The sequence below is a fragment of the Solea senegalensis genome, linkage group LG13 (assembly GCF_019176455.1).
Source record: "Solea senegalensis isolate Sse05_10M linkage group LG13, IFAPA_SoseM_1, whole genome shotgun sequence".
In the NCBI taxonomy this organism is placed as follows: Eukaryota; Metazoa; Chordata; class Actinopteri; order Pleuronectiformes; family Soleidae; genus Solea; species Solea senegalensis.
In genome coordinates, this window is record NC_058033.1 from 5,617,224 (window position 1) to 5,643,443 (window position 26,220).

Consider the following 26,220-nt stretch of genomic DNA (forward strand, 5'->3'; position numbering starts at 1 on the left):
ATGTCATTTATTTTGTCTTAGTTTATGCTTATTAATTCATTTATTTTAACCCTTAGTACTCATACACTCTGGGCTAACTGCTGTGAGAATAATACACACCTCCTTATATGGACATCCTGGGGGCGTGTGTGTTTATAGGTCATATCTTCAGGCTTTTATGTTATGATGAATTATATATTGCAGATTTGTTTGAACGGGAGTAGCAATAATTGTGCAGAAGTCACAAAGTAGACTGTTTTTGTTTTACTTCTGTTTAAGTGAACTTTGAACTGTGACGTATATTTCCAATTTTCACAAATTAAATTTTTTTTAGTACTTTTTGCCCAGGTTTGTTTATATAGTTGGTGAAAATGAAATGAAATCAGAAGAAAAGGATATAAGACTCTAAATGAGTCATTCTTGTAGCCTCTGTCTCTACGTTTTAACATAGTAATGTGTTCTAAGGGTTAACACATTGATTTAAATGTTATTATATTATTATGTTTCTACTCAGAATATACAATTAGTGGTTGTTACACAAGTTTTCAATGTGCCTTGTTGGAAAAAAAAACTACTTTCTCTGTAGGAAAATGACTTAACTACAACTGAAATGCACTGAGTATTACAATGACATTGAACTTCTTCTACACCAGGAAAGTAAAAACAAAGCAGTGGACTGTTTCACAGCTTTAATCCAGACTGAACCATGTATTTGATAAATGGTCAGGAAATGTTGAGCAGATGTTTTCGATGGATCCTCCTCAACCTGATGATCTCAGACTCCGGTGGTGTTGTTAAAAACCTGGACTGCACTGGATTTCCTCATGTTTACCATGACTCATTTTCCCAGACTTCACTGTAAATGTATCCCTCACATCTGGATTCACTGCTTAGATTAAAACCATCATTTAGCCGCAGTCTTAATCAAACAACGGGACTTCTCTGTGGTGTTTTGGTCATAAAAAAAAGACGACAATGTCCAAAGATTTAGGAATATTGTGTGTAAACTTTTTGTCTAAAGGCATTTGCACACTAAAAGTTTTATTCTGCATTTATTTATGTTTGTGCTGTATTATTGCAGCCTTTACATTTTTCAAAACAAAAACGTTTTGCTTATAATACTTTCACATAACATTACAGTCATAATAAAATAAGCAAAAATATGAAGAACTAGGACTGTCAATGTTTACAAATACGCCCTTAAGTTCACCCTGAAGCATTTAAGTGCTACAGCAGACGCACTTTAATTAATACAGTCTATTTATTATATTATATTATATTATATACTGAAATGACTTCATAATCACTCTAATTTTTACGGTATAGCTTATGTTTTAACTCATGTCCTATGTGTGCTTTTCATGTTTGCACCATATAGTGGCAATTTTAATGAATTTATATGAACATCCGTGACAATAAAGTAAATTCTGATTCATAATTTATTCTCCTCTTCTCTTCTCCAGTGCATATTAAACTGCTAGTTTCCTCTCATGTACAGTCTTATTCTTTCTGTTATGACATACTGCAGTTTTCATATTATGTTTTTTATTCATAATCACATTTATCATTGTAAACAAAGACATTTTTAGTCTTTTTGTTAGTGGAGATTAACCTGGCAATATATCTGATTCTGATTTGTTTGCTTATTCATGTTAAATAATGTGGTATATTTTGAAATTAACCTGAGAATTCTTCATGATTTTGTGCTTTTTCTTCACGTAGCCATTGATGTGCAAAAGGCTGTAAATGTAAATAAAAGTGACAGAGTGAATTTTACTCACCGGTCGGATGGAGCCTGCTGTGCTCTCTGGGTATTTAGGAGGTTGTGGTGAACCCTGTGATGGACCTGGAGACAACAAAGATTTAAACCCTCAGTCATTACATTCCACATCTCATTCTCTCCATGACTCCCCATGCCTTAATTACAGACTGATAACGACAGCAGCTCTTACTCTGAAAGGGGCTTTTGTGTGGCGCTGGCGGCGGTCTGTGATGTCCGTTGTGATAGGCGGGCGGCCGGCCGATGGGAGACGCTGTGGCGCTGCAGGGACTGGCCAGAGGCGACGACATGGTGGGCGTCTGCAGGGGACTGCTGTGGAGAGGACCGGGCTGGAAGGGACTACGTGGAGATCGATCGCACTGAGCCAGAGGGGAGGGAGACGCCTGGAACAGAAGTAAAAAGTCTATTTTAATAAAGGGATAAAACTATCTCTTCTGACTCCGTCAACCAAAAAAAAAAATTCAAATGATTAAAGAAGTATCCAATGGCGTGTTTCCACAGACTCGGCACGGCATGGCACAGCACGGCACAGCACGAGCTGGGACCATTGGTGGAAAAGGGGCTTAAGTTGTTTAAAAATCAGGTTTAAAATCATTCTCTGCTCTGAGACGCTGGGGGTGTGTCCACAGGAGGAGCCAATCATACAAATGTACACTTACAGACACATGTTTGTGATTTGTGTTTGTATAAATGTCTAACCCTAACCCTATCACAAAGTCTTAACCCTCAAAAAAATAAACCTTTAACGACCAGATTGCTTCTGCTCCTATTTACAAGATAACTTTCACTTTCGGTATCTGGCAATTATTTAACCGTTTAGGAATGAGCGTACTGAGAAGCTGTAATGACAATATAGCATATTGACGCAAAGCTCAATTTCTCTGCTTTCCAGTAGTTTTTTAACTTAGATATCTCAAACAGTCTAGGAGTTACAGTAATGAGACGTATACATGCCTGTCAGTGACGACAGGATGGTAACAGAAGGGTTAAAGGAGTGAAGACCAGCTAAAATGTCCAAAAAAGATAGATTTTTGAATCAAAATTGGTCCTCACCGCCTTCCACAGATATCCACTTGCACACACATACACACATTTCTGCTTTAGTCGAAGAAAAAGTAGCTGAACGTCGCTGTTTGTGCAGGATATTAACTGTGACACACCGGTGTCAAACAAAAACAAACAAAAACGTCATTACATCATGGGGACATCGCCATCACTTTGGCAACATTAGCAACTCTTCAGTTTTATAAAAGAGAGCCGACTCTGCTGTGAATCCACCGTAACAACCACCTCGTCTCTGCGCCTGTAACGAACCTGTGCGCTGCCTTCTCTTTGTCCGTCTCCGTTCTCGCTGAGACAGACGAGGTCCTCCACCAGAACGGCTGGGAAGACGCCGACGATGCCGTTGAACTCTCCCTCCCAGAAGCCGTCGTCCTCGTGGGTCTCTCTGCTCAGGATGCGGATGATGGCGCCTTCCGGGAACGACAGCTCGTCGTCCGTTTGTGCCACGTAGTCGTACAAGGCCTTCGCAAATGACACTGGAGTAAAGAAAGAATCCATTTAGAAACTTGAAAGGAAGATTTTACTATCTTGACCAACCACTGGACACTGGACATTCATGTATGTATGGATGGATGATGTTTTTTTTTCTTTAAATGCCTGGAAATCAATGTGTTCATCACAGAAAAGCAATTAAAACAAATCTCAGCTTCTTCCAGGAAACACTCAATCATTCTTTGCAAGATTTTCAGTAATTCAGCAACTGTTTTCATTATTAAGTACTTTATTTTGTCATTTATGCGGAGATCGAAGATGGTTCTACCTCCTTTAATATTAGCTTTTCACCATTTAATACCTCAAGAAATTAATTTTGTTAATATTTTAGACCATTTCTCACACCAAACAAGACATTTGCTGCTGTAAAACAATTACTACCAGCACCAAGAAAGTTATTATTTGTTTTTCTCTAAACCGATGCTACTTGTTTGCTTACAGTATGAACTAGGGCTGCAACTCATGATTACTGTCAAATAGAAATATTTTCTCAATTATTCAGTAAGTTGTTGGATCCATAAAGTGGCAGAAAATTATGAAAAATCTTGATCTGTGTTTCCCAAAACCCAAAATGATGATGTTCTCAAAAGTCCTGTTGTGTCCCACAACTAAATTTTAATGATTTCTTTGTTATTTGGAGCAAATAAATCAGAAAATATTCACACTTAAGAAGCTAATTTTAATTTTAATGTTTAAATTATGAAATAACACTCAAACAGATCTACATCATCAATGATTTATTTACTTGACATTAAATCATTGCAACCCTTGTGTGAACTGTTGTTCTGCTCTTTAAATGCTGTTATACAAATGATGTGATTCTACTTTGAATCCATTCTTCGCTCTATCTGAGCCTGTGACAGTGAATGAAAATCTCAGGAAAGACTCAGATTTCATATGCATTTGAATTTAGTCGGTGTGTCCCTCACCGTTGGAGTCTCCATTGACGGAGCCGGTCGGTAGCTCGATCTCGGGTTCGGTGGAGTTGCTGGAGGAATGGGAGCGGGCGTCCAGCGCAGCCAGAGACTGCAGCATACTTAGCAGGCTGTTGGACGATGGCAGCTGCAGGTATTTCTCCGGGACATAGCCGACCTGTCCACTGCGGTTTCTGGCCTGAAAATGTTGAAAACAAACACCGATGATGATGTGAACTCAATATTAAGCCTAAGCCTGTGTCGTTGTAACGTGACGCACCTTCACCCAGTCCTCCATGTCGCCATCATCTATAACCTCTAAGATTTCCTGCTCCTCGATGGTCAGCTCATCTGGCTGAGACGCCTTCAAACAGACAAAAACAAACAAAGAAGATCAGTCGGTTTGTTTGTAAGAAAATAAAGTCACTTTTTTTGACCACAGGGGGCAGCAGAAATGCACCCAAACATTGATGCAGCATCATATGAAAAGAGTGGAAACGATGAACAGTTGATGGTTAACACATTCAGCACTTCACAACACGAGTCGCGTGTAATAATAATCCTTTTTTTAAGCTCTTTTTGAGGGAAATATGTCTGTTCAGCCACTAAATTATCCTTTAAATGTGTCTGACTATGCACATACAGTCAGTTTTAATTTTAACAGCTTTCTCATTGTAGTAATAGCAGTAAGAGTGAATCAACATTATAAATACGTACATTTACAGTAAAATAAAGAGATTAGAGACTATAAATTATGAGACTATAAACTCAAAAAAAACACTAATAAAGGAGGTTTAAAAGCAAATTTGGTGGTGAATCACAATCATTTCTATTCCTTTGACACGGCTGCAATGATGAAATACAACACTCTCAAGACACTTCTACACTTTTCTGCAATTTCAAACAAAGACAAGCAGATTATCCCAACCGTGAGTCTCAAACTTTCAACTCTGTGTTATTTCGACGTGGATTGATTTTGTTCTGTTATATTATTTTTTAAGTAACGCTGTTCTCTGCTGGTACCTTGTACGAGTAGAGCACTTTGCAGGTGAGCGGATAGTTTTTCAAAGTGCTGGACGGACTGGAGCTGCTGTCGTCCAACACCTCACCGCTGTCCTCCATCTCCTCCTCGTCCTCTCGCTCCAAATCTGCCGTCCCCTGAAAACAACAACAACAACAAAAATCACTTAACGTGAGGAGCTGTGATTCACTTAACCCACTAATGACTTTTCACTTTGTGACTTACAGAGAGTGAAGGATCATGGGTGTTGAGGTTGTTCCAGCGTTCGTTCTCCAGCTCCTCCATCACCTGGTTCATTGCGCTCTTCAGCCATGTCTCCACAGCGACTCCCGCCTGCCTCAGCAAGTCCAGGCGAGCCTCTGCTTTCACCTTCACAGTCTGACGTCACAGAAGAAACGACACAAACGCACGTGACACAAGTAAATCAGCGATCACTTTTAACAAAGATAAAGTCATGATCAATCTCTGAGCCGACACTGGTGAGTTTATTTGCTCACAGTCAGGTTGTGTCTCAGTGACAGGAGAATAAATATGAACGTTCACACACGGCACAGTGAAGTTCAGCATGACTCAAACACAAGTGGACGAATAATGACGACCAGTTGGAAACAGGAGAAGGAAAAAGAAGACAGTTTTACTGCTGCTGAAAATGTTTTTTTTACAGACTAAAAATACAAAAAATAGGGAAGATTAACTGATTTAGAAATTGACCAATAATTTATTTATTGTTGCAGCTGTTACGATTTCCTGCTCAACAGTTCAGTTACGCATACTAGATACTAGATTTATTAATTGTCCATCCTTTAAATTATCGTAGTGCATAAAATAATTTATTAGCGACAACAAAACAACTTTAGTTGATACATCTGTTTAACCAGAGTGAGAATTAAAATATAACATGTAGGAATATAGAAATAATAAATAATATTATCAAAATGATACACTTTAGCAGATAAAGCACATATAAAGAAGAAAATAAAAAAGTGACAAATGTAAAGAGAAAGTGTGGATGTGATTATGTACAGGAAAACTTTATTGCATTTGCATTATCTTGTTAACTAAAGTCAGATAATATAAGATTACTCTTCTTTCTGCTCTTTTTCATTCAGACTATGGGGATTTTCTTTTGTTTGTATTTGCTTTCTTTGAGGTATTAAGCTAAATAAATACATTTGATGGATGCACTTGAGATTGATTTGAATCCTCAGAGAGTATCTACAGATTAATATTTAATCTGCTTGTCCCGTCACTATATGATAACAGCAATTACAGAGATTAATAGACCGTAATGTCATTTCAGCTTTTTAACCAGTAGGTGGAGCACTGAAGCCACATTAAGCAACACACATAGGTTTGTTCAGCCGTTCTTCTCAGGACACTTCCTTTACAGACGAATAACCATAACCACAATTCAAATCTTAATCCTAAATTTAACCAGTTCCTCAGAAATGAGGTTCTGGTCTCCATGAGGACTACTGGTCCTGACAAGGTCAGTGATTGTGCCAGAAAAAGTTCCTAAAGAGGTGACACATACAAGTAAACACACACACAGTCTTTACCTCTGCCCTCCTCAGACTCTGTCTGGCCACCTCCATCTTCGTCTCCAGCTCACTGTTGATTTGTTCTGACGACTCCTGCGTCCCGTATTCTTCCAGAGCCTGAGAACAAAACAAAAAGAGAGGAAAAGAAAAAAACAGTCTCAACACTTTTACAATTAAAACAATCATGTAAAAATGTATAAAAACAACAAGACGAGTGAGCAAACGTGACTCATTTCCTCGTTTCTAGAAAACAGACGTTTGATTGAAAACACGTTCTGGTGATGATTAAATCTCAAACTTCCTCAATCTTTTTCTCCTTGTCACGATTTATCTAGACACGGAGGTGACGAAGCGTTTTATCGCCTGGTTGCTTCATCGCGTCTTTCCACATACATGGTTGGATGGTTTGTTTTTTTTATGGTCTGCAGGTTTACCGTTTATCAAACCGACCGAACCTTGTTGCTTTATGGAAAAAGATCAAACTCCAGGTTTCAGGGAGACAAAAGACGGCTGTTAGTCATTAACATCTACTTCAGCTCCAGGAGAGTCTACAGTAATACTACAGCACCATATCTCACCGTCGTTAAAGCTCTGACACGTCGATAAGACACTCAGCTGCTCACATCACACCTGACTTTCCACAGGTATATATATTATAGCTAATAAAGATGTAACAGGAGCTTAATCAATGCAAAATGACAACATTCAATGGAGGCCGACCTCCTACAGTTCCGGAGTAACTGTAGGTTCCAAGCGAGCTGAGGCAATACTATGCGTGATGTCGCCAGACTGCCGGCCACTGATTGCTCAGAGAGTGTCATCACTGGAAGAGTCATGAGCACGACGTCAGGACGACCCAAGAATCAAAGCGAAAAATGTTGAACTGTAGATCAGTTAAAACGACTTACTAAAAATGTGGGTTAATCTCCAACAATTACCAGGGAAATGTCAATAATTTCAATATTTAACAGAGGAGTCTGGTGGTGAATTTAGCGACAGCACTGCTGATCACAAACCCTACCGCTGTATTTTAATCCAGTGACTGTGTCAGACCGAGTCTGTGCTCCACTCATGGAAGAAGTACTGAACAAATATTTCTAATTAACTGATTCTAATGATTCAGTTACACTGAAAACAACTGCTTTACAAGTCACTAGTCACTCTTTTGTGTGTGTGTGTGTCGCGTGTAAAATAAAATCACGGCAGTTTCATGCAGCCGTGCAGTGGTTACTCCACCCACGTGGAGGAGGTACTATATTATAGTGGAAAACCAACCGGCGAGGCGAGCTGGGACCATAGCAGCCATGTTATCAGATTAGAGTGTTCACACTGCACGCTGTGCCAGACTTGAGGTTTGGAGTCTCGCCAGCGTGACGCAAAGAATAATAAGACAATAGATCTGTTGATGGTGATACTGAAATTCTCCCAGCAACATTACATAAAACAGACACCTTTCACAGTAGCTTTAGTGAGTAAATATTAAAAAGAAAAACATGTGACGTTTTCTGTCAGAGATACATGAGAAAGTGAGACACACAAATGTCATAACACCACCCCTTTTCATGTGTACAACCAATAAGCACATTTTTGAAAAATGACGATGTCAGAGCTCCACCTCTCTCTTGCATTCGCTGTTGTCATTATCATCTTCTCCTTACGTTAGAAGTTTGTATACAGCGCGTAAACTTAATGTGCGTGCGTTCTCCGCGTCGTCTACATCTTAGTTGTATTTTTGTGGCAGTGTCAGAGCACCTTATACAGGCCGGGCATATACACTACAATGTTTTCAGAGAGAGATTTCTTGATACAATGCTATGTTCAAAATGTGTAAAGGTTTTTGATTTTGTATAATTCATAAAAACACACACACACGGATTGCCATCACACAATTAATCAATAAAATATAGTTTCATGCATTTGCGTTGCCTCAAGTTCCCTTTCTTCTGTTCCTGTGGTTTGTTTTATCAGTGCGCAGGGAAATTATAATGATATTTAATGAGTTATTAACTGATTTATGACCTGACAACTAGCCTCTTAAAATCAAACAACAACTCTGTAGTTTTTGTTTTTTTAAAATAATAATTTAATGAATGCTTCACCTGAGTCTATCTTTGCTGTGCCTCCAGTCATTTAATGTTCTCTAACAGTGATTTGTTATTGGTTTAACAGTCTGAAGAGCGAGAGGCTGACAAACATCTGCAGTGAAGTTGCCTGGAGGCACGAAACCGAGGAGACAAAGCAGGCGCGCGTCACTGTGTGACGTCCTGAAACAGAGCGTGTGTGCAGGAATGGTCAATAACACCGCAGATTATTCATGCTTTGTGTCGCAGCTACAAGTCTTTGTTTTCTTCATTAAAACAGTTATACCTGTTCTTTTTCTGCAAAAAACATTAGAGATCAAGGCGTCTTGCTGAAGATCTGCCCACAGATTTTCACTGATCTTCAGGTCACAGACCTGGAAATAAGGTTGTCCTCAGCTTTTGGTTTTCTAATAATTATTCCACTTATTATCAGAAAAGTCTGCTTGCACTTTATCTTCTCTGTCCATGTAATGGACAGAGAAGATAAAGTAATACATGTCATAATACATGTCCAGGGACTAACTTGGACATACTTAGGGGTGTGTACTGTCCCTTTAAAAATAGACCCATGCCTAAAATTTAAATAAAAACAAAGTCAGATTCATGTCATCACCGCGGTCCGGTTCTCACCCTCTGTGTGTGGATGATGCTCTTGTATTCTCGGGCCACACGACTCGCCCATTTCCTGGCCTCCTTGTCCAGACTGTGCTCCTCCGTTGTCCCACTCTCCTTCTGCAGCTGCATCACCTACAAAAACAAACATACACACACACACACACACACACACACACACACACACGTCAGTAAGAGTGATGGGATAAAGGAGATGAACAGAACAAGACTGATAAACACAGTTAACCTGCCGACACATGAGGACATGTCTGGGTTTTTTTCGGTCGACTGCGTACGTTTCAGTTAACGTCACAAAAAATAACTTCAAAACATGATAATACGACATTTTCTAATATTTGTTTTTAAGAACGCACTCTTCAGGATTCAAAATTGAAAAAAATCTGACATGCAAGGCATGTGTGATGTGTTCATTTTAACTCGTTACAATGGTTTTTTGCATTGACCAATAAACGAATAAATAAATAAAATAAATGAAAAAAGGTGGGCTATACAAAGTAAAAAAATACCCCCTAGTAGTTGACCTATATTTTTTAGATATCATATATTATATATAACCCACGTATCTACATCTTATACCCATTAAACACATGTAAGCACTCATCGATGAAAAACAATTAAGTTTTGGATAAATTACCGAATTTTAGTATGTTGTTTTGATGTAAAAATTAAAATCAATAAAGGTTTAAATGACCAAAATAAAAGTAAAATAAAAATTGGCTTGGATTCATAATTCTGTCAATTATTTAAAAAACAAATGTCCCTCTACCTTTATAGAACTACTAAAAAGTAAAAAAAAAGATTTCATCCAAAAATATATAAAACATATTGCATAATGTCGCTTTAATCGCCAGTGGAACACCTATAAAAGCCCCTTGTGGTTTCCCTAAATGCCACCAGTGTGAGTTATATTTATATTTACCTTTCCTGTTACGCCAACGTGGCGACTTCCTCTTTACATAGTAAAAGAGTACGACACGCGCAGAGTTTAAACAGTTTATTGTGAGTGAGACGTCATCCAGCGAGGCGGTGAAAGACGTCCACAATGAGGACGATGAGAGGGAACCAAGGCAGGAGCCAAAGATTCTCCTGCCTCATCCTCACAAAACAAATTTTATTTTTTTTTTACTTTAAGATGAAAACACGTCCCTAAAAATCAAGAGAGGGAGGTTCCCACGTGACAACAGCATGTGTCTGTGTGGAGGTCAGTGCACTCTGATGAGGCCCACTCACAATGCCTCCTTTTCACAGATGGGCCGTTTCACAGAGCCCGGCCTTCCTCCTGCCCCCTCCCTCTCTCCCAGTCCAGCTCTATTCCTCACCGGATCCCTCCGTCTGGTGTTAGAGGTATGGAGTGAGGGAGGGAGGGAGGGACGTGGGTGAGAGAGAGGGAGGCCGGGCTTCTCCACCGCTAATGTTTTCTTTAGGAACAGGCTGCTGCTTGTTTGACTTCCAATGAAAACAACGCCGGCGTTTGCAGTTTGAACAAATTGTCCAGTGTTGTCCAGTGGAGCGGAGGAGAAAAAGAGGGATGTGCCGACTGGATTTTTCTGTCCGAACCCGAGGGAATATTGACGGAACCAAACCCGAACCCCAGTGTTGTAATGTAACAAAGTACAAATTCTGCTACTGTTACTGTACTTATGTACAAAATACACGTGTCTGTACTTTACTTTGTTGTTTATATTTCGAACAACTTTTACTCCACTTTTCTAGTCTTGATGAGCTGCTTTACACAACAGTTTTCACCCATTCACACGCTCTAGACAAATATATATAATAATAATATAGACTAACAGAGTCAGGAATTGAACCCACAACCTTCCAGTTGAAGGACAAATCACCCTACCACTGAGTCACCATGGCTCAATCCTTACCCCTTACCCCCTTAAACTTAACTACATTTTATATCAGAAAATGACTTTTGATAGTTAAGTACAGTAAATATGTTTTAAGACTTTTACTAGTATGCTTAGACTTTTAAGTAAAATTTAAAAAAATAAGTGCCTTCAACTTCTACTAAAGTCATTTCCTGGTAAGATACTTTTACTTTGACTCAAGTATTCCTTTCAGGTACTTTATACAACACTGCCCGCACCTAATCTGAAGCCAAGATGAGTCATGAATGATTTTGCCCGATCCCAACAATACCCAACAAATACCTGACGCGGTTAGAATCAGAATCAAAAATACTTGCCTTTAAGACACACAACTTACAAAAACAAAGGTATACGGAAGGTATATAAGAAAAGTAGGAGAATTATATATAGGGCTGCAACTAATGGAGTAATCGTTTGGTCCATAAAATGTCAGAAAATGTTGAAAACATGGGTATTGTTTTGTCCACAAACCAAAAATTAATCACTTTTAATGATTTCTTTGTTATTTGGAGCAAAGTAAGCAGAAAATATTCACATTTAAGAAGCTGATAATAATCGATTACTAATACTAGTATTAATTACATCTGTGTTGTAATATGAAAGAACTGAATAAATAAATGTTTGCCTGTCTTGGCCTGGACACTCTTGTAAAAGAGATTTTTAATCCCAATGAGTCTTTTCCTGGTTAAATAAAGGTTAAATAAAAAATAAATAAATAAAGTATCACCATATAGTATGTAAACAATTGGGTCTGCAACAATTAATCACTTACTATAGTTAATTTTTGTTTGCTCCATGTAACAAAGAAATCAGTAAAACTAAAGGTTTGGGAAACACTGGCTGTCATCTTCCAGCATTTTCTTAGAGAAAATAATGGAACGTTTCATATTCGTGAGGCGCAGCCCTACAAACAATAAATATAGAGGTATATAAACTGTAATACAAAAAGGTAAGTGAACTAAAATAAGTGAAGTGGGTTTTTATCTATTATATCACAAGCTGAAACACACTCTGACTGTCACGCTGGTGGTTGTTAGCGTTGATTTATGGTGACAGCAAACAACAAAAGTTATCATATCTCACCATTAACAAGTAAGTTCTTCTTTATAACCACTGATAATTATTAACATAATCCAACCATCACGGTTTATTTTGAGGCTTCAAAAGCCACGTGTTGCCTTCACTGTCCCGTTGTAAATAGCAAACCTTGGTTCTGTGCACACCAAGGCTGCTGACCTCATCAGGGAACCTAAATTCTATTTAAGACACATACTGCTCATTTATGGCATATTTCTTCCTTCCATAAAACAAAATTGGAGCCATAAATGTCAACGTAGGTCCAAAAATATTTTACGATCTGCTTTCATGTCGTCCCGTGGAGCGTGGATTTGGTACATTTCCAGTGATTTATTCACGCTGCTGTACGCATGGATGTGATGTAAAGTCATACAGGCTATGGGTCGCACACATTTTCCTAAACGCATGCTATAAAAATGAATTAATTCAGGAAACAGAACCAGTTTAGTGTTTTTAAATGAAAACAGATAGAGAAAAGCATCGCGTTTTTGACAGATACAGGCACAGATATCGCGATATACTGTTTTATATCATTCAATATGGATATATATATAACTATATACATGAAGTAAATATTTCTGTCACGGGGTCACCTGCTTAGGGACTGTTTTTTGTTTATTTTTCCTGTGTTGATCTGCCTTCACTAACTCTCTTGTCATTGCAGATCTTGTCACTCACGTCGGCCCTGCAATCACCTCATTCCACTCACCTGAGTCTCCCAGCCCACTTCCACACCTGGCCCTCATTATCCTCATCAGCCTCCCTTACAAATACAACCCATTCTCATTCACCCTCTGTCAGATCGTCGTGCCATGTGTCCTGCTCTTGTTCTGCCAGTTTTGCTCTGCCTAAGACTTTTGCCTGCTACTTATGCCAGAGGTTTTTCTGGACCTCCCTCCCTCAGTTAGTTTACACCTTTTTGTTTTTTTACTTTAAATAAAAACCTTTTTTTGGACACTCTGAATCGTGCTCTTGGGTCCAGTGTTTTCTCAGACATTACATGGGCAATATGTCTTATAAATAAAATATGAATATTTTTTAAAAGCTGCGCACAGTTTGTTCCTCTGGACTCATTAACAGCATTCTTTTGAGATGTTTCAGTGATAATACACTGTAAATACACTCTAAAGTGTTAATTATGATGTCTGTTACATGACCTTAAAATCATTTCAAATTCATTTCAAAAATGAACGATATTTACGTGTGTTAGAAACAATGAAATTGCCCGTAAATATGGTCAAATTCTGCTATAACACAAATAATTAGGCTTCAAATTAAAGGTGTGTTATTAGTAAAACGTGATCACAAATACTTTATGACGATATGACTCACGTTTCAAAACCGATATGATATTGTTTTTTCACCCAGTCCTACTTTAACTGTGTATTTTGCTGTACAAGTGTTAAACCTCCACAGTCCTGTGTATTTACAACAGGCTACAAACAGGCCTGTTACCTCAGGTACTGACAGAATACAATAAAATCAGAGCATGCGAGTCTGAAGCCAAAACACCCTGAAGCTTTTCGATTTAACAATGAGGAAGGACTTTCTGTAAATTTGCCGTTGCAGCGTTATTTCAACAATTGTGTCGCAACGATCGAGAAGTGAACGGTTGAGTCTTGTCATCCGCGCTCAGCATGTGAACTCGTCTCGTAAACAGCTGGATTACAAACAGCACGTGACCTTGAAATCAGGGACGCTGCACATTTTCCGTGTAGGAACCAACGTCAGCGCCACAGTGGTTCCACTGTAAATGAGTCACACGCATGCACACACACATACATATAACTGTGATCGACTCTTTCTGATAATGACTGGAACGGGAGCAAATATTGTTTGTTTGCAAACTGGTCAAAGTTCATGTCGTGTTGTGAATGAGGTCATTAGTTATTTTCCTCTTGACGCCGAGCGTTAAAAGACTTTTTCTTTCACTGGAAACAGAACGTGCTGCTGATGTTTGCAGTAAATGTGTGTAAATGTTTTAACTTTACTTCAATTTAAGGAACTGTGATGCGTCATTGTTTCCTTCTTTTCTTTAACAATTTTCTATTTTCCAAGGAAACAAAGTCTAGTTCGACGACATGACATTTGGTCTTGATTATGCTTCAGTGCCCTGAACTGACTTACTGAGGAGTTTTAAAAAAGCTGCTGTCCTGCGTGACAAGATAAACGTGTTCTCAATGTGGTTTTGAGTGCAAAAATCTGGGTTAATTTGTGATATCTTAGTGAATGTGTGGATGCAGACATGCTAACTGTATCATCTTTCTTGGCATTAATGTCTCTTAAAAAAAATAAAAAATAAAACAGCATAAGCAACTGTCTGGAAAATCATTGACAGCTGCAAAGAATGTAAAAAGTAAAAGGGCTGAAAATGGGGAATTTAGTCTTTCCCACAATCAAGCAAGTACATCTGAAACAATAATCGTTTTAGATGACAGAAAACAGGAACAAATTTGCCAACTGCTTAATTGTCCCAGTCATCTTTTAAACTAAAATAGCTATTTGAAATTGTTATTTTGTCCTTGATCTGTGTTTCCCACACCTCAAAATGATGACGTTTTGTTTCGTCCAGACCAAATGTATTCAACTTTAATGATTTCTTTGTGATACCGAGCAAAGAAACCAGAAAATAAAGAAATTTAAGAGGCTGATACATCAGAAAACATGTTTTAATTCCATTTTCTTTTTTAAAGATTAGTCACCTATCAAAATATTTAGCAATTAATAATACAGCAATCAATCATCTCATCATTGCAGCAGGGTCAGTACTGTGAACATTAGATATGTCATTCATTGATTAAACACATACATGAATAAAAACGTACCGTATCAGAGTCGATGGGCTGGTACATGAAGTCCAGAGCTCGCTGAAACATCGGGTTCTTCTGTGCAAACAGCTGCTGGTGAAAATCCTGCAGCACCTACACATATGTGTGAGCATTAAAGGAAGAAGATGGAGCAAAAATATAAGTAAGTAGGAACATGTTTATGTACACACATGTGTTTTTCAGCGAAATGTTGGAGGAGGTTGATTAAACCTTTGATTTGTGTGCAATGACCCACATTTTTTTTTTCTTTTATGTAACTTAATCTGTAAATCTTCCATCAGCTTCCAGGCAAATATTTACCTCTAGCTGTTGACAGAAATCTGCTGAGAAACATCAGGCCAGTAAAAGTACATGTGTGAATAATAAAAAAAAAGACTAAATTCCAATTTCACTGCTCATCTCATTCTCACGCTGCCCCGACTCAATGCAACACCTGAGCTGAACGGAGCCGTGTCTGATGTCTGATATGAAAAATGCCGGCATGTAAATGTTTCCACTCATGAATGCATTTCCTTTGCGTGTGAACGCATGAATGTGAGTATTTGTAATGGTTTATTTTTGTCAGAAATGTTTCAGGAAGTAAGCGGCAGATGTGTTACATCATTCAGCAGGACTGTGAGTAAAAATGTGAGCAGCGAACGGCTGGACATAAAACACCAATAACAAATAATGAAAACAAAAACTAACCAACAACAAAACGCTCAGTGTCACACAGACATGAGCTATGTCTGTGTTGTGCAAAACTGTTCCAAATCAGCCAAAGGAACAGTGATTTATTTTGGCAGGTGTGCTGCATTTGCAGTTTCCTTTTTTTCCAAAGGAAAACAAAGAAAAGGAAGTCCATTTTAAGAAGGAGGACGCAGAGGTGTCAAACATGCGGCCCCTCCAATCGATTACATGCGGTATCTCCCTCCTCTTTATTTAACCCTTCTGTTACCATTGTGTTGTCACTGACAGGATTTGGCATGCGTACTTCTCATTACCGTAACTCCTAGACTGTTTGTGATATCAAGAAAATTCAAAAACTATGGACTGGCGATCTGTCCAGGGTGTGACCCCAGCCTGTCAGCTGAGATTGACACAGCGCCCCTCCCTGTGACCCTCATGTGGAGGATAAAGCGGTAGAAGATGGATGGGTGGATAGCGGAAGGCAGAGAAATAGAGCTTTGCTCCCATATACTTGTCATTACGGTAGAACCTCAGGACTTTAGAACAGTTTTTAAACAATTCTACAGCCAATACAATCACAATAAATCCATGCGGCCTGAATATCAAAGAAACACAGCGGTTTGTGTTTTCTTCTGCCGAGACGTTTGCTTTATAAACATTTCACTTTGGACTGATGCAGGAAAATCACATGAATCTTTTTCACTGTGTCTGGACAAAGACTAAAGAACATCTCCACATATAATGATACTGATGTCATGAGAAAATAAACTCTCTATGAAAGTACGTCACATGAAAAAGTGGGGTAAAGATGAATGTGGATAAAGACACAGAAGTGATAAAGTACGTTAATTTTTATGCTCCAGTAAAGTGCCAGTTGTTAAATATTTATCCTTCTTTCCTTCAGCCTTATCTGGAAAACCTTTGGACTCCACTTTATTATGCTGATGCTCAGAAATTATAATGCACTCGTGGCTGAGGAGTTTGTTATTGATGTAGATTAAAGGTCCACTGTGTAAAAAAATGTGGCTAATTATTTTTTTTTAGTTGGTAGAACATTGCACCTTATTATTACTTTTTTTTCTATTTATTTTATTGTAAAGAACATTATGATTTTATATTTGCTCCAATACTTACATGAAATTATAATCTTTAATATTTAAGTCTAATTTTGTTTTTTCATTACTTTCATAAAATCTTTTAATGTCTAATTTAATTAGGGATGCATGATATTATCCAATCCAATCTAAGTTTATTTCTATCGCAAATTTAAAAGTTGACACACATGCAAAACACACATGCATGTTTCAGCTTCTTAAATGTGAATATTTTTTGCTTCATATTAACAAAGAAATCATTAATATGGAATCATTTTGGTTTGAGGACATTTGAGAACATCATCATTTTGTGGACCAAATAACTAACTGATTAATCGAGAAAATAATTGTCGGATTAATCGCAGATGAAAATAATCGTCTGCAGCTGCTGCTTCTATCTACAACGAAACCAATGAATCAGTCTGAGATAATCAATATTTACCAATAAGTATTTATGAATGGCCAGCTATTACAAATGAATCCAAAATTGTATTTTTCAATGACATGTTTCATGAATTTAATACTGAAAATTCTGTATATTACTGCACTGTAGTGTAGACCTAAAATGCAGATTTAGTGTTGTTCAATAACTGAAGTTCACACAGAAAAACGCACATCTGTTGAATTCCATCTCTGATGACTTCATGTTCTGTCTTGAGTAGAAATGAAACACCACAGAAGCTCCAGAGACGCAAGACGACCTGAACCGAACAGGAGCATGTAACCGAGAAGCAAACAAACACGTAACTCTAACCCGTTCCATTTCATGAGCCGTCCTCCAACTTTAACAAGGACACAGAGTGATCCAATCATAGGTTTTACTGAACAGGATATCTGTTCAACTGTTCTCGACATTAATGAGGAAGGAGCACAAGCGGAACAGACACTGAGGCGACATCTGTTCTACTTCATGTTTTTATGTTATAAAGCTGTCAGAGCTTCCTCCTGTTGTCAGTGATTTCCCATTTCTCTACTGAGTGAGTTACGAGTACTTTGCGAGGAGCACTGTTAATAAGGTAATAGTTATTAAATTAGACAAAAAATGAAGAAATTAAGTAATGAAAACTATGAAGTTTGTGGTGTATTCGGGGAGTGTTGATGACAGCGTGGGAATTACAGCATCATTATAAATTGATAAGAGCAGTCACTAAACTTTTACTTAGGGCCCATACAGACGAGAATGAGTTTAGGAGATTCTGCAAAAAAGTAGTATTTATTCACCTGGAATCTGTGTTTTTGGGAGCCCTAAAGTGCTACTTCTGCCCCTGAGTGACAACATTTAAAGATGCCACCCTTGCATACTATGTCGAAAACAGATCTGCAACCTTGGGAAAACAAGGAAGTCATACTCTTGCTGTCACAGTCTTCTTATCATTATTGTATGTGAAGTTTGAAATTTTAACTATTTTCTTTCCCTGGCCTTGGTTCAATGCATCTCTGTTTCTGTGATTATAAACCTTGTCGTGTATACGAGATCAAATAAAGCTGTATTTAAAGGTGTATTTCTGTACAGTAGTCCTGGCATATATTGCTATAATTTCTTGAAATTATGCCATTTTTGTGGAAAACTTCTTAAGAATGAAAGGTTTGGTTTCCGAATGAAAATGCTACTAACGGCTGACAACAATGGTAAAAAAAAAGAGCAAGGTTAAACTGAATATTTAAAGTTCTTCTGATGAATTGTGACTGATGTCAACATTTCCAATGATTTCTATTACCCTGTCCAGTCTAACACACACTCAGTTTTAATCAGAGTTTAGTATGGACAGCAGGTGAATCTGAAGCAGAGTTCTTGTGTTTTAAATCAAAAATAAATTAGTCCGTGCTCAACAATCCATCTCCCAAGGCAGAGATGGAGTAAATTAATTCATGTTCTGTTTGGTCGAATTTCCTTCTCATCTTTCAGCCACAGATAAAAATCTCATCAGCAAACACAAGAACAGAGCCGAGCTCAGTGTGAAGAGAACTTCATGAAATGCCATTTTTCACGTCACAGTTTACACGACGGTTGAGACTCATTTAATCCAGCTGTCATCGGCGTTACTTTAATCACGTCGTAAATAACTTGATTTATACAAAGTCGACATTCTTTACGCCTCGGACTAAAACCATTCATCCTCTGCCTTGCACACAACATTTAACACAGATTTACTGAGAAAAGAGAAGATAAATCTTTGGAACTGAGGACATTTTTAATTAAATTAAAAAAAAAAAAACGTCCACAAATAAAGCAGCTGTGGCTTGAAGACTTACCCCGTGTGAGCTGTTGAGCAGCTGGTTGAAGGTGTCGTGGACGGCCTGGTAAGTTTCCAGCTCCGTCTGACACATCGCCACCAGGTAATCCTTTACCTGCTCATAGATTCTGCCGTCTAACACCTGCAGAAAACAACAGAAACGTGTTATCTGTCCACCTCTGCTCCAGCGTCCATCAGCGTTCTCTCGAGAGTCTGTCCTCACCTTGATGCAGTCCACGAGGTCTGTGTCGTAGTAGCGCTGCTGGTGAGCGTTGGCGGCTGCTAACGTGAGAAGGTAGTCGTTTCTGGCGTGGGTAGATTTGGAGTTACATTCGCTCCTCTTGGCTTTCAGCTGGAACGCAAACGTTCACGCTGGTTTTTTTTGACTGCGGCACCAAAATGCTGAGCAGATATTTATTTACATTTATAAATAAAGATGTCGTACCTTCACGCTTGCTCTCTGCAGACTGGATCTGGACTGGAACAGACTTAACTTGGACCTGAACAGAACAAATCAAAGATGATGTCTGACATTAACTTCATAACTTATCTTTGTATGTTAGAGTAGAATGTTTAAGAACGGCGACTAATTTCATGGACATTTCCCCAAACTGTAGCAGAACAAATATGACAACTCTCTGTTTATGAGAAACTTAAAAAAATAAATAAATCAGGAGCTGTGTTGAAAAGACACAAAAGAAAGAAGAAAGAGGAAACAAAAAGCAGAAGGTTTAGTGCAGTATTAACCCTTTAACACCCTAAGCCTCAACATTCTTTTTTATTATTTTAACCATAAAAGGGCCAGAAAATGGTCTGTGAGTGCTTTTGCCCATTTTCCCAGAATAACTTCCAATATCTGGTAGTTATTTACAATTTACTGCATGTTAAAATAGTGTATTTACAATTTCTGCGTGTTAGATTAAAAATTTGTAACATTATAAAACATACAATATTTAATACAGAGTTTTTGTCTCAGTGTCCAAAAACAGAAGATGGAAAACTTGTACAGCTGTTTTTTCAACACTCTCCTCTCTGGTGACAAAGATGATGATTCACCTGCTTCCTGTAAAAGCGTGAGTGAAATTAACGTAATAACCACGATATTTGCATTATAATTACAATAATGCAACGTGCACTTGCACAAAGGTGTCTTCTGTGATACGCTTACTGTTCATTTTCAGGGTTACACAAATGTCTTTCTCCAGCATGTTAATTAAAAACCCAGAAATCTAGGACTTTATTCATTTATTCATCAAACTGCCTTGATATTTTTTTGCAACTTATATAATGTATAAGAAAACGCAGCTGCAGAAACAGAGGCAAATGAAGTCTGTGTAACATTTTTTCTTGGCACGTATTAGAGAAGTCAAAATAAAGGAATAAGTTGAATATGGAACATGTTTGCAATAGCGTTGCACTAAATTAATCGTCAACTATTAAAACAGCTTCTTAATTGTGAATATTTTCAGATTTTTATGACAAAGAAATCATTCATTAGTAATTTTGGTTTGTGGACCAAACGAGACATTTCAGAACAAAAGGTACGATCAATCCAGAAAGTGAGAAAGTGAGTCAGATTAACCGATTATGAAAATAATCGCTTGTTGCTGCCCTTATTAATTCGAATCACATTAATGCAACAACACTTTGAATTATGGGATTACAGAGAGAAAACTAATTAAAGAAAAGAGATTTAAGGGTAAATCTTTGTCTCCAATTTCTCCTACAGTAAAAGGGTTTCTTAGTCATGTACACTGGAGTTTTTGGCGTTTTTTTTACATTTACATGTGCATGAACAAAGACTTCACACAGGGGAATCATTATAGCAGCTGGACGACTGGGTGAGTGGTCCCGTCCTACTTCTAAAATAACTCAATCCCACGTCACAGTCAAATTGAAACCAGCAGAAAATAGCCTTGAGACGTCGACATGCTCCGAAGTCTGTTTCCACTGATCGACATGGAACTTTTAAACTCACAAACATGGTCGCATACACAAAACAGCAAAAATAAAGAAAAAAAAGAGGAAGAAGACTGTGCTTAGATTTTCAGCTGCCACGTTACTTCAGAGCATATAAATGCTTCGGATTGAGATTACCCAAGTAACCTGGTTTCCCTGAGTAACCATCTCACATGCCACTGTTATGCAACTCACACACAGGAAGTGTCATAACAGAGAGAAGAGTGGAGTATATTTTTATATTACCTTGTCACTCTCTCTCTCTGAGTCCGGAGAAACAACCTGTGTGCAGTTTTCTATTGAGATACAGCCTCAAAAATATTGAGATATTATTTCTAAGACATATTATCCAGCCTTACAGAAATATTAATTTGATTTTAGAGCAGCAACAACTAACGATAACTTTCATAATCGATTAATCTGTCGATTATTTTCTCGATTAATCGATTAATTGTTTTGTCCATGAAATATCAGAAAACGTTGATTTGTGTTTGTCAAACCTGGAAATGATGATGTTCTCAAATGTCTTGTTTTGTCCACAAACCAAAATTATTAACTTTAATAACTAAGAAGCTTAAACAATTGAAAATCTTGTTTTAATCATGAAAAAAGTTTCAAACCGATTCATTGATTATCAAAATAGTTGGCGATTAATTTAGTAATCAATTAATAATCGAGTCACCGATTAAAAACCGATTAATCGATTAATTGTTTCAGCTCTATTTGATTTATATTGTGCTATATATCGATATCACATGATATGCCTGAGTCAAACACATCTGGAACTGGAATTTAACATATTTACTCGCGCGTGTGTGCGTGCGTTCACAATGAGCCACATTACAAATAAGTATTTGTGGTATTAGAATGTTAGTGCCGGTCCAAAGACTAAGTCTTTCCAGTAGAAGAAGACGAAGAAGAAGAAGAAAAAAGCTTGGATTCTGTAATAAAGTTTCCTGACGGGGAGAAAAAATGTCTGCAATGTGTGGAGTCATAGTGCCAGCTGTTCATGTTGTGCCAGGACAGAGTGATGAGAATGAGAGAGAGAGAGAAAGACACGAACTGACCAATGTTTTCACTGTCGTTTAGTCTGATTGATCTCAGGAATCTGATTCGTTTGCCGTTTACTTCACTGGTTCACTTGAACTTCACTTCATAATATTTACACAGAGACTGAAACTGAAGCCTTTCACATCATCATCTTCTGATGATGGGAAAGGTTTTTTTTACCTCAATTTGAAACGATTTATTGGTCATAAATCATCATTGGACAGTTTACACAAAAGTGTGATGAGGAAACGAAAGCAAATGCCGAGGATTTTTAGAGAACTTTGTGGAACTGCACTTTTCTCCTGCTGTTCACTTAATTTATTCAAACTTTTTAGTTTTTTTGCACACGTGTAACATCATTGTTAATCGTACTGCTTTTGTATTTCTATTTTTGCTTTTGTATATCCTATATTACATATTTTACACCCTACTGTAGTACTCGTCTGCTCCCAATCCTGCTGCTGTAACAACTGAATTTCCCCAGTGTGGGCTCAATAAAGTCAAATTTAATTTAATTTAATCTAATCTAATCTAATCTAGTGTAATGTAATCCTAGTGTATTCTGAAAGTCTGGATGTTTCAATGAGGGAAACTATATCATCCAAAAAAGCAGAGAACTCAACATGTGTGGAGGAGTCTTTGACCAACTAAATCCTGAAAGGATTATACATAAAAAAATATGGATTATGTTAAGAGGAATTCAATTCAATTCCTTTTTTTTTATAACCAACAGTCAAAGAGCAACTGATATCTAATTCAGGGCTGTAAAAATGTTGCAATGCAACTATTTTGATAAAAGAATAAACCAATTGTTTGATTATTTTCTGGTTTCTTTCGTTTGGTTGTGGACATTTTGAGGTTTGGGAAACACCCAATCAACGAGAAAACAATTGACAGATTAATGAATTGTTAGTTGTAGCCCTAACCCAATTTACTATTAATTTCAACAAGGAGAAGCAACAAACTCTCTAAAAACATTCAATAATTGCTCCTTTAGCTTAAAATCAATGGCAAATGTGTTCCCATTTCTGTCAATTAACAAATTAAAAAACCGGTTACAGTTTCTGATGTATTTTTTGATTGTGGGAATGTTTAATGGCAGTTTTTAGATTGATGTGATCCAGTGAAAATCCACATCAGCTGACATCAGAACTAAAGCTGATATGATTAGCTGACTTGAGTCACTAACTCACTCATCTTCTACAGCTTTATCCTCCACATGAGGGTCACGGGATCCTAAGACGCTCTAATTATACATTTTGATTATCTATAAAACTGTGCAAAGCCTCAGTTAAGTAACAAATCCCTGCAACTCAGCACCTTTAAAACCTTGCAGACTGCACATTTAACTACATATTCTACATTACTCTTCTTGTAATATCTTCTACTTGTTATATTTTTAGAGTTGTAGAGCGCCTGAAACTGTACTGCTGTAACAAAAACCTCCATTTTGCAATTAAGGAAGGACGAAGGAGTGAAGGAAGGAGTGAAGAAAGTCAGTTAGTATCTCCGTCCGTCCATTTATCCATCAATCATTCAGCGACAATGTGACACAGACAGAGGAGGAAATTGTGATCGTACTTGGCGTCCAGCTCTGCCTTCTCCCTGACGGCCTGAGCCATCATCTCCGTCTCCTGGTATTTCTTCCTGCTCTTCGTCAGCTCCTTCACCGACTCCTGCAGCTCAGCCTGAGCCACCGTCAGCTGCTCGATGCACTGATGGCAGCAACGGCGACGAGGTGGAGACACACAAACAAAAAACACGTCAGACAATTACATGTATGCAAATTATTATACCTAACGTCTGGGGAAAGTCTGATCATATCTGCAGCACAAGCCGCATCATAATGACATAATGTTCTACAGGGGCTATAGTGGCCCTTCTGAGAAATGTGAGCGTGAACAAGGGCGGCATTGTGGGCCGGGAGGCTGTGGAACGTGGCCAGCAGAAACCAGAGAGCAGCGCTGGATACGTTCACGCGGCCTCACAACTCATGATCATAGAACAGGCCGGACCTTCAGAAGCACCGCGTGGTTCCTCAAATTACACAAACCGTGGCGATCATAGACGACAAGCGCGGCTGCTGTGACTTCTGCCCTTGACTGACATATCCTTTATCAGATTAACCCTGGATGCTTGCAAGTTCAGACAGGAAATGATTCTGAAGTGGAAGACTGGAGCAAAGAGAACACGCCACTTACACTAATATATATCAAAACGATACTCCAATCGAAATCCTACATATTGCATGCTTCACTCTGCACAGACTGTAAATATGCATATAAAAATCCGTAGCAGCATTTTCGCCGGGTGCCATTGTGGACTGACTATTTCTTCTTCTATGGTAGAAGAATATTTGTGACATTTTTGGAGATTTATATCTTTGAAATAGCATGAAATGGCTGTAGGTGGTTGACTGCATCAGACTGATATCTGTATCAGCAGATACTTGAGTTTGTGAAGTCTATTTTTTATTTGGTGCAGTACTAGTTTAACATGTCCCTGCTTTTGAGGGGGGTGGGCACGGCACTTTTAGCGATGTATCTGTCAAATTTTTCTTGAAAGTCAACACTGCACACACTGGTGATCTTGCTTGCCAAGTTTGAAGCCTGTCAAGTCAACTGTTGGACAGTTACGTGATTGACGGACAGACATTGCATTTACAGATAGATATGAACAGGAGATGGGTTCAATACAGTTGCATAGAGATTGTTTTTGGGGTGATTTAGAGGCATAAATCATGATTTTACTGCTTTCTTTAATTTATTTGTACACACAGATATTTTTATGCGACTTTCCAGCTTGCAGTGTTCATGAAGATCATTTTTTTGGATGTTGTGATCATAAAATAAAGCGGTCTGTCTCATTCATCCAGATCCATATTTCTTCAAATTCCAATGCATCAGTTGCAAATGGAGTTGTAGGACTCTTAGGTTTCAACAAATCTACAAGTCCAGTTCTTTCCAAATCATAAAACACTGATTGTTCAGCTAAGCTGATATAAATACGGTGTTTACTGGTATATTATATATCATGAGGACAGAAATGTCCAACATATTTCTACAGTTTGTCAACCTGAGAGTAAAGACATGCTTATTTATTAAGTCAGGGATTGCTGCCCAGTACATTTTATCATTTAAAAATCCCAGGGAACATTGTCAAAAACAATGACTCCAAAATAATGTCAGTATCAAGTTACAGATTCATTTAGTCCGACTTTCAATCAGATTCAGACCAACTTTCCAACATCCCAGAGTGGAAAAAACTAATACTGAATAACACGAGTGGAGCTTTTGCACACGGTTGGTGAGTGAAACCTGAGCAGAGCTGTAACGTTGACCTTTATTACCTTCCTCAGCTGCTGCTCCTTCTGCAGCCTGGCCGTCTTAGCCGGATCTGCGACCTGGACTTTGTAGTTATCGCAGGTACTGATTCTGGACTGGGTGACCTGGACCGTGCCCTCCAGATACGCCCTCCACACACAGTACATGTTCCTAAAGCAAAAACATTAACACAAATTAGTTAAGGTATTTTCACAAAGCTCAAATATGATTTTGTGCATTAGTTTTACAGTCTAAAACTCAAAAATATTAAATTTACCTTTATTTACAACAAAGATAAGACAATGAATTCTCACATTGAATAAGTTTTAGTTGTGCTGTCAGTGACCAAAGACTCTAGTTCATAGAGAAGCTTTAGAAAAAAAGAGATTTAAACTTAGGTATTTCTTTGACAGCAGCCGTAACCTACAAATATTTAGTATTTTTGCTCAGAATGGCTTTATTTTTGTTTGTTTTTAGCATTTCTTTGACAAACCAAATACTCAAATACACTGGTTTAACCAGATTAATTTACTCATTCATTAATGTTGTTGCTGTCCAGACTCAAAACCAATCATAAACACATTTGTGTGTGTGTTTAGTCATGCT

At 38.0% G+C, this 26,220-nt stretch overlaps 1 protein-coding gene across 1 annotated transcript in view; it reads right to left on the reverse strand.

Annotated features, from left to right (window-relative positions):
- The window catches only part of LOC122779627 (F-BAR and double SH3 domains protein 2-like), a 40,945-nt gene that overhangs the window by 3,292 nt on the left and 11,433 nt on the right, over positions 1–26,220 (reverse strand). The window contains exons 5-19 of the mRNA XM_044042152.1: positions 25,641–25,785; positions 23,873–24,006; positions 19,728–19,782; positions 19,506–19,634; positions 19,302–19,424; positions 15,283–15,378; positions 9,501–9,617; positions 6,808–6,906; positions 5,474–5,626; positions 5,251–5,385; positions 4,508–4,591; positions 4,243–4,426; positions 3,074–3,297; positions 1,932–2,142; positions 1,761–1,825 (exon numbers count right to left, since the gene is read on the reverse strand). Of these exons, the coding sequence (XP_043898087.1) occupies positions 1,761–1,825; positions 1,932–2,142; positions 3,074–3,297; positions 4,243–4,426; positions 4,508–4,591; positions 5,251–5,385; positions 5,474–5,626; positions 6,808–6,906; positions 9,501–9,617; positions 15,283–15,378; positions 19,302–19,424; positions 19,506–19,634; positions 19,728–19,782; positions 23,873–24,006; positions 25,641–25,785 (1,954 nt within the window). The remainder of the gene's footprint in view (positions 1–1,760; positions 1,826–1,931; positions 2,143–3,073; positions 3,298–4,242; positions 4,427–4,507; positions 4,592–5,250; positions 5,386–5,473; positions 5,627–6,807; positions 6,907–9,500; positions 9,618–15,282; positions 15,379–19,301; positions 19,425–19,505; positions 19,635–19,727; positions 19,783–23,872; positions 24,007–25,640; positions 25,786–26,220) is intronic.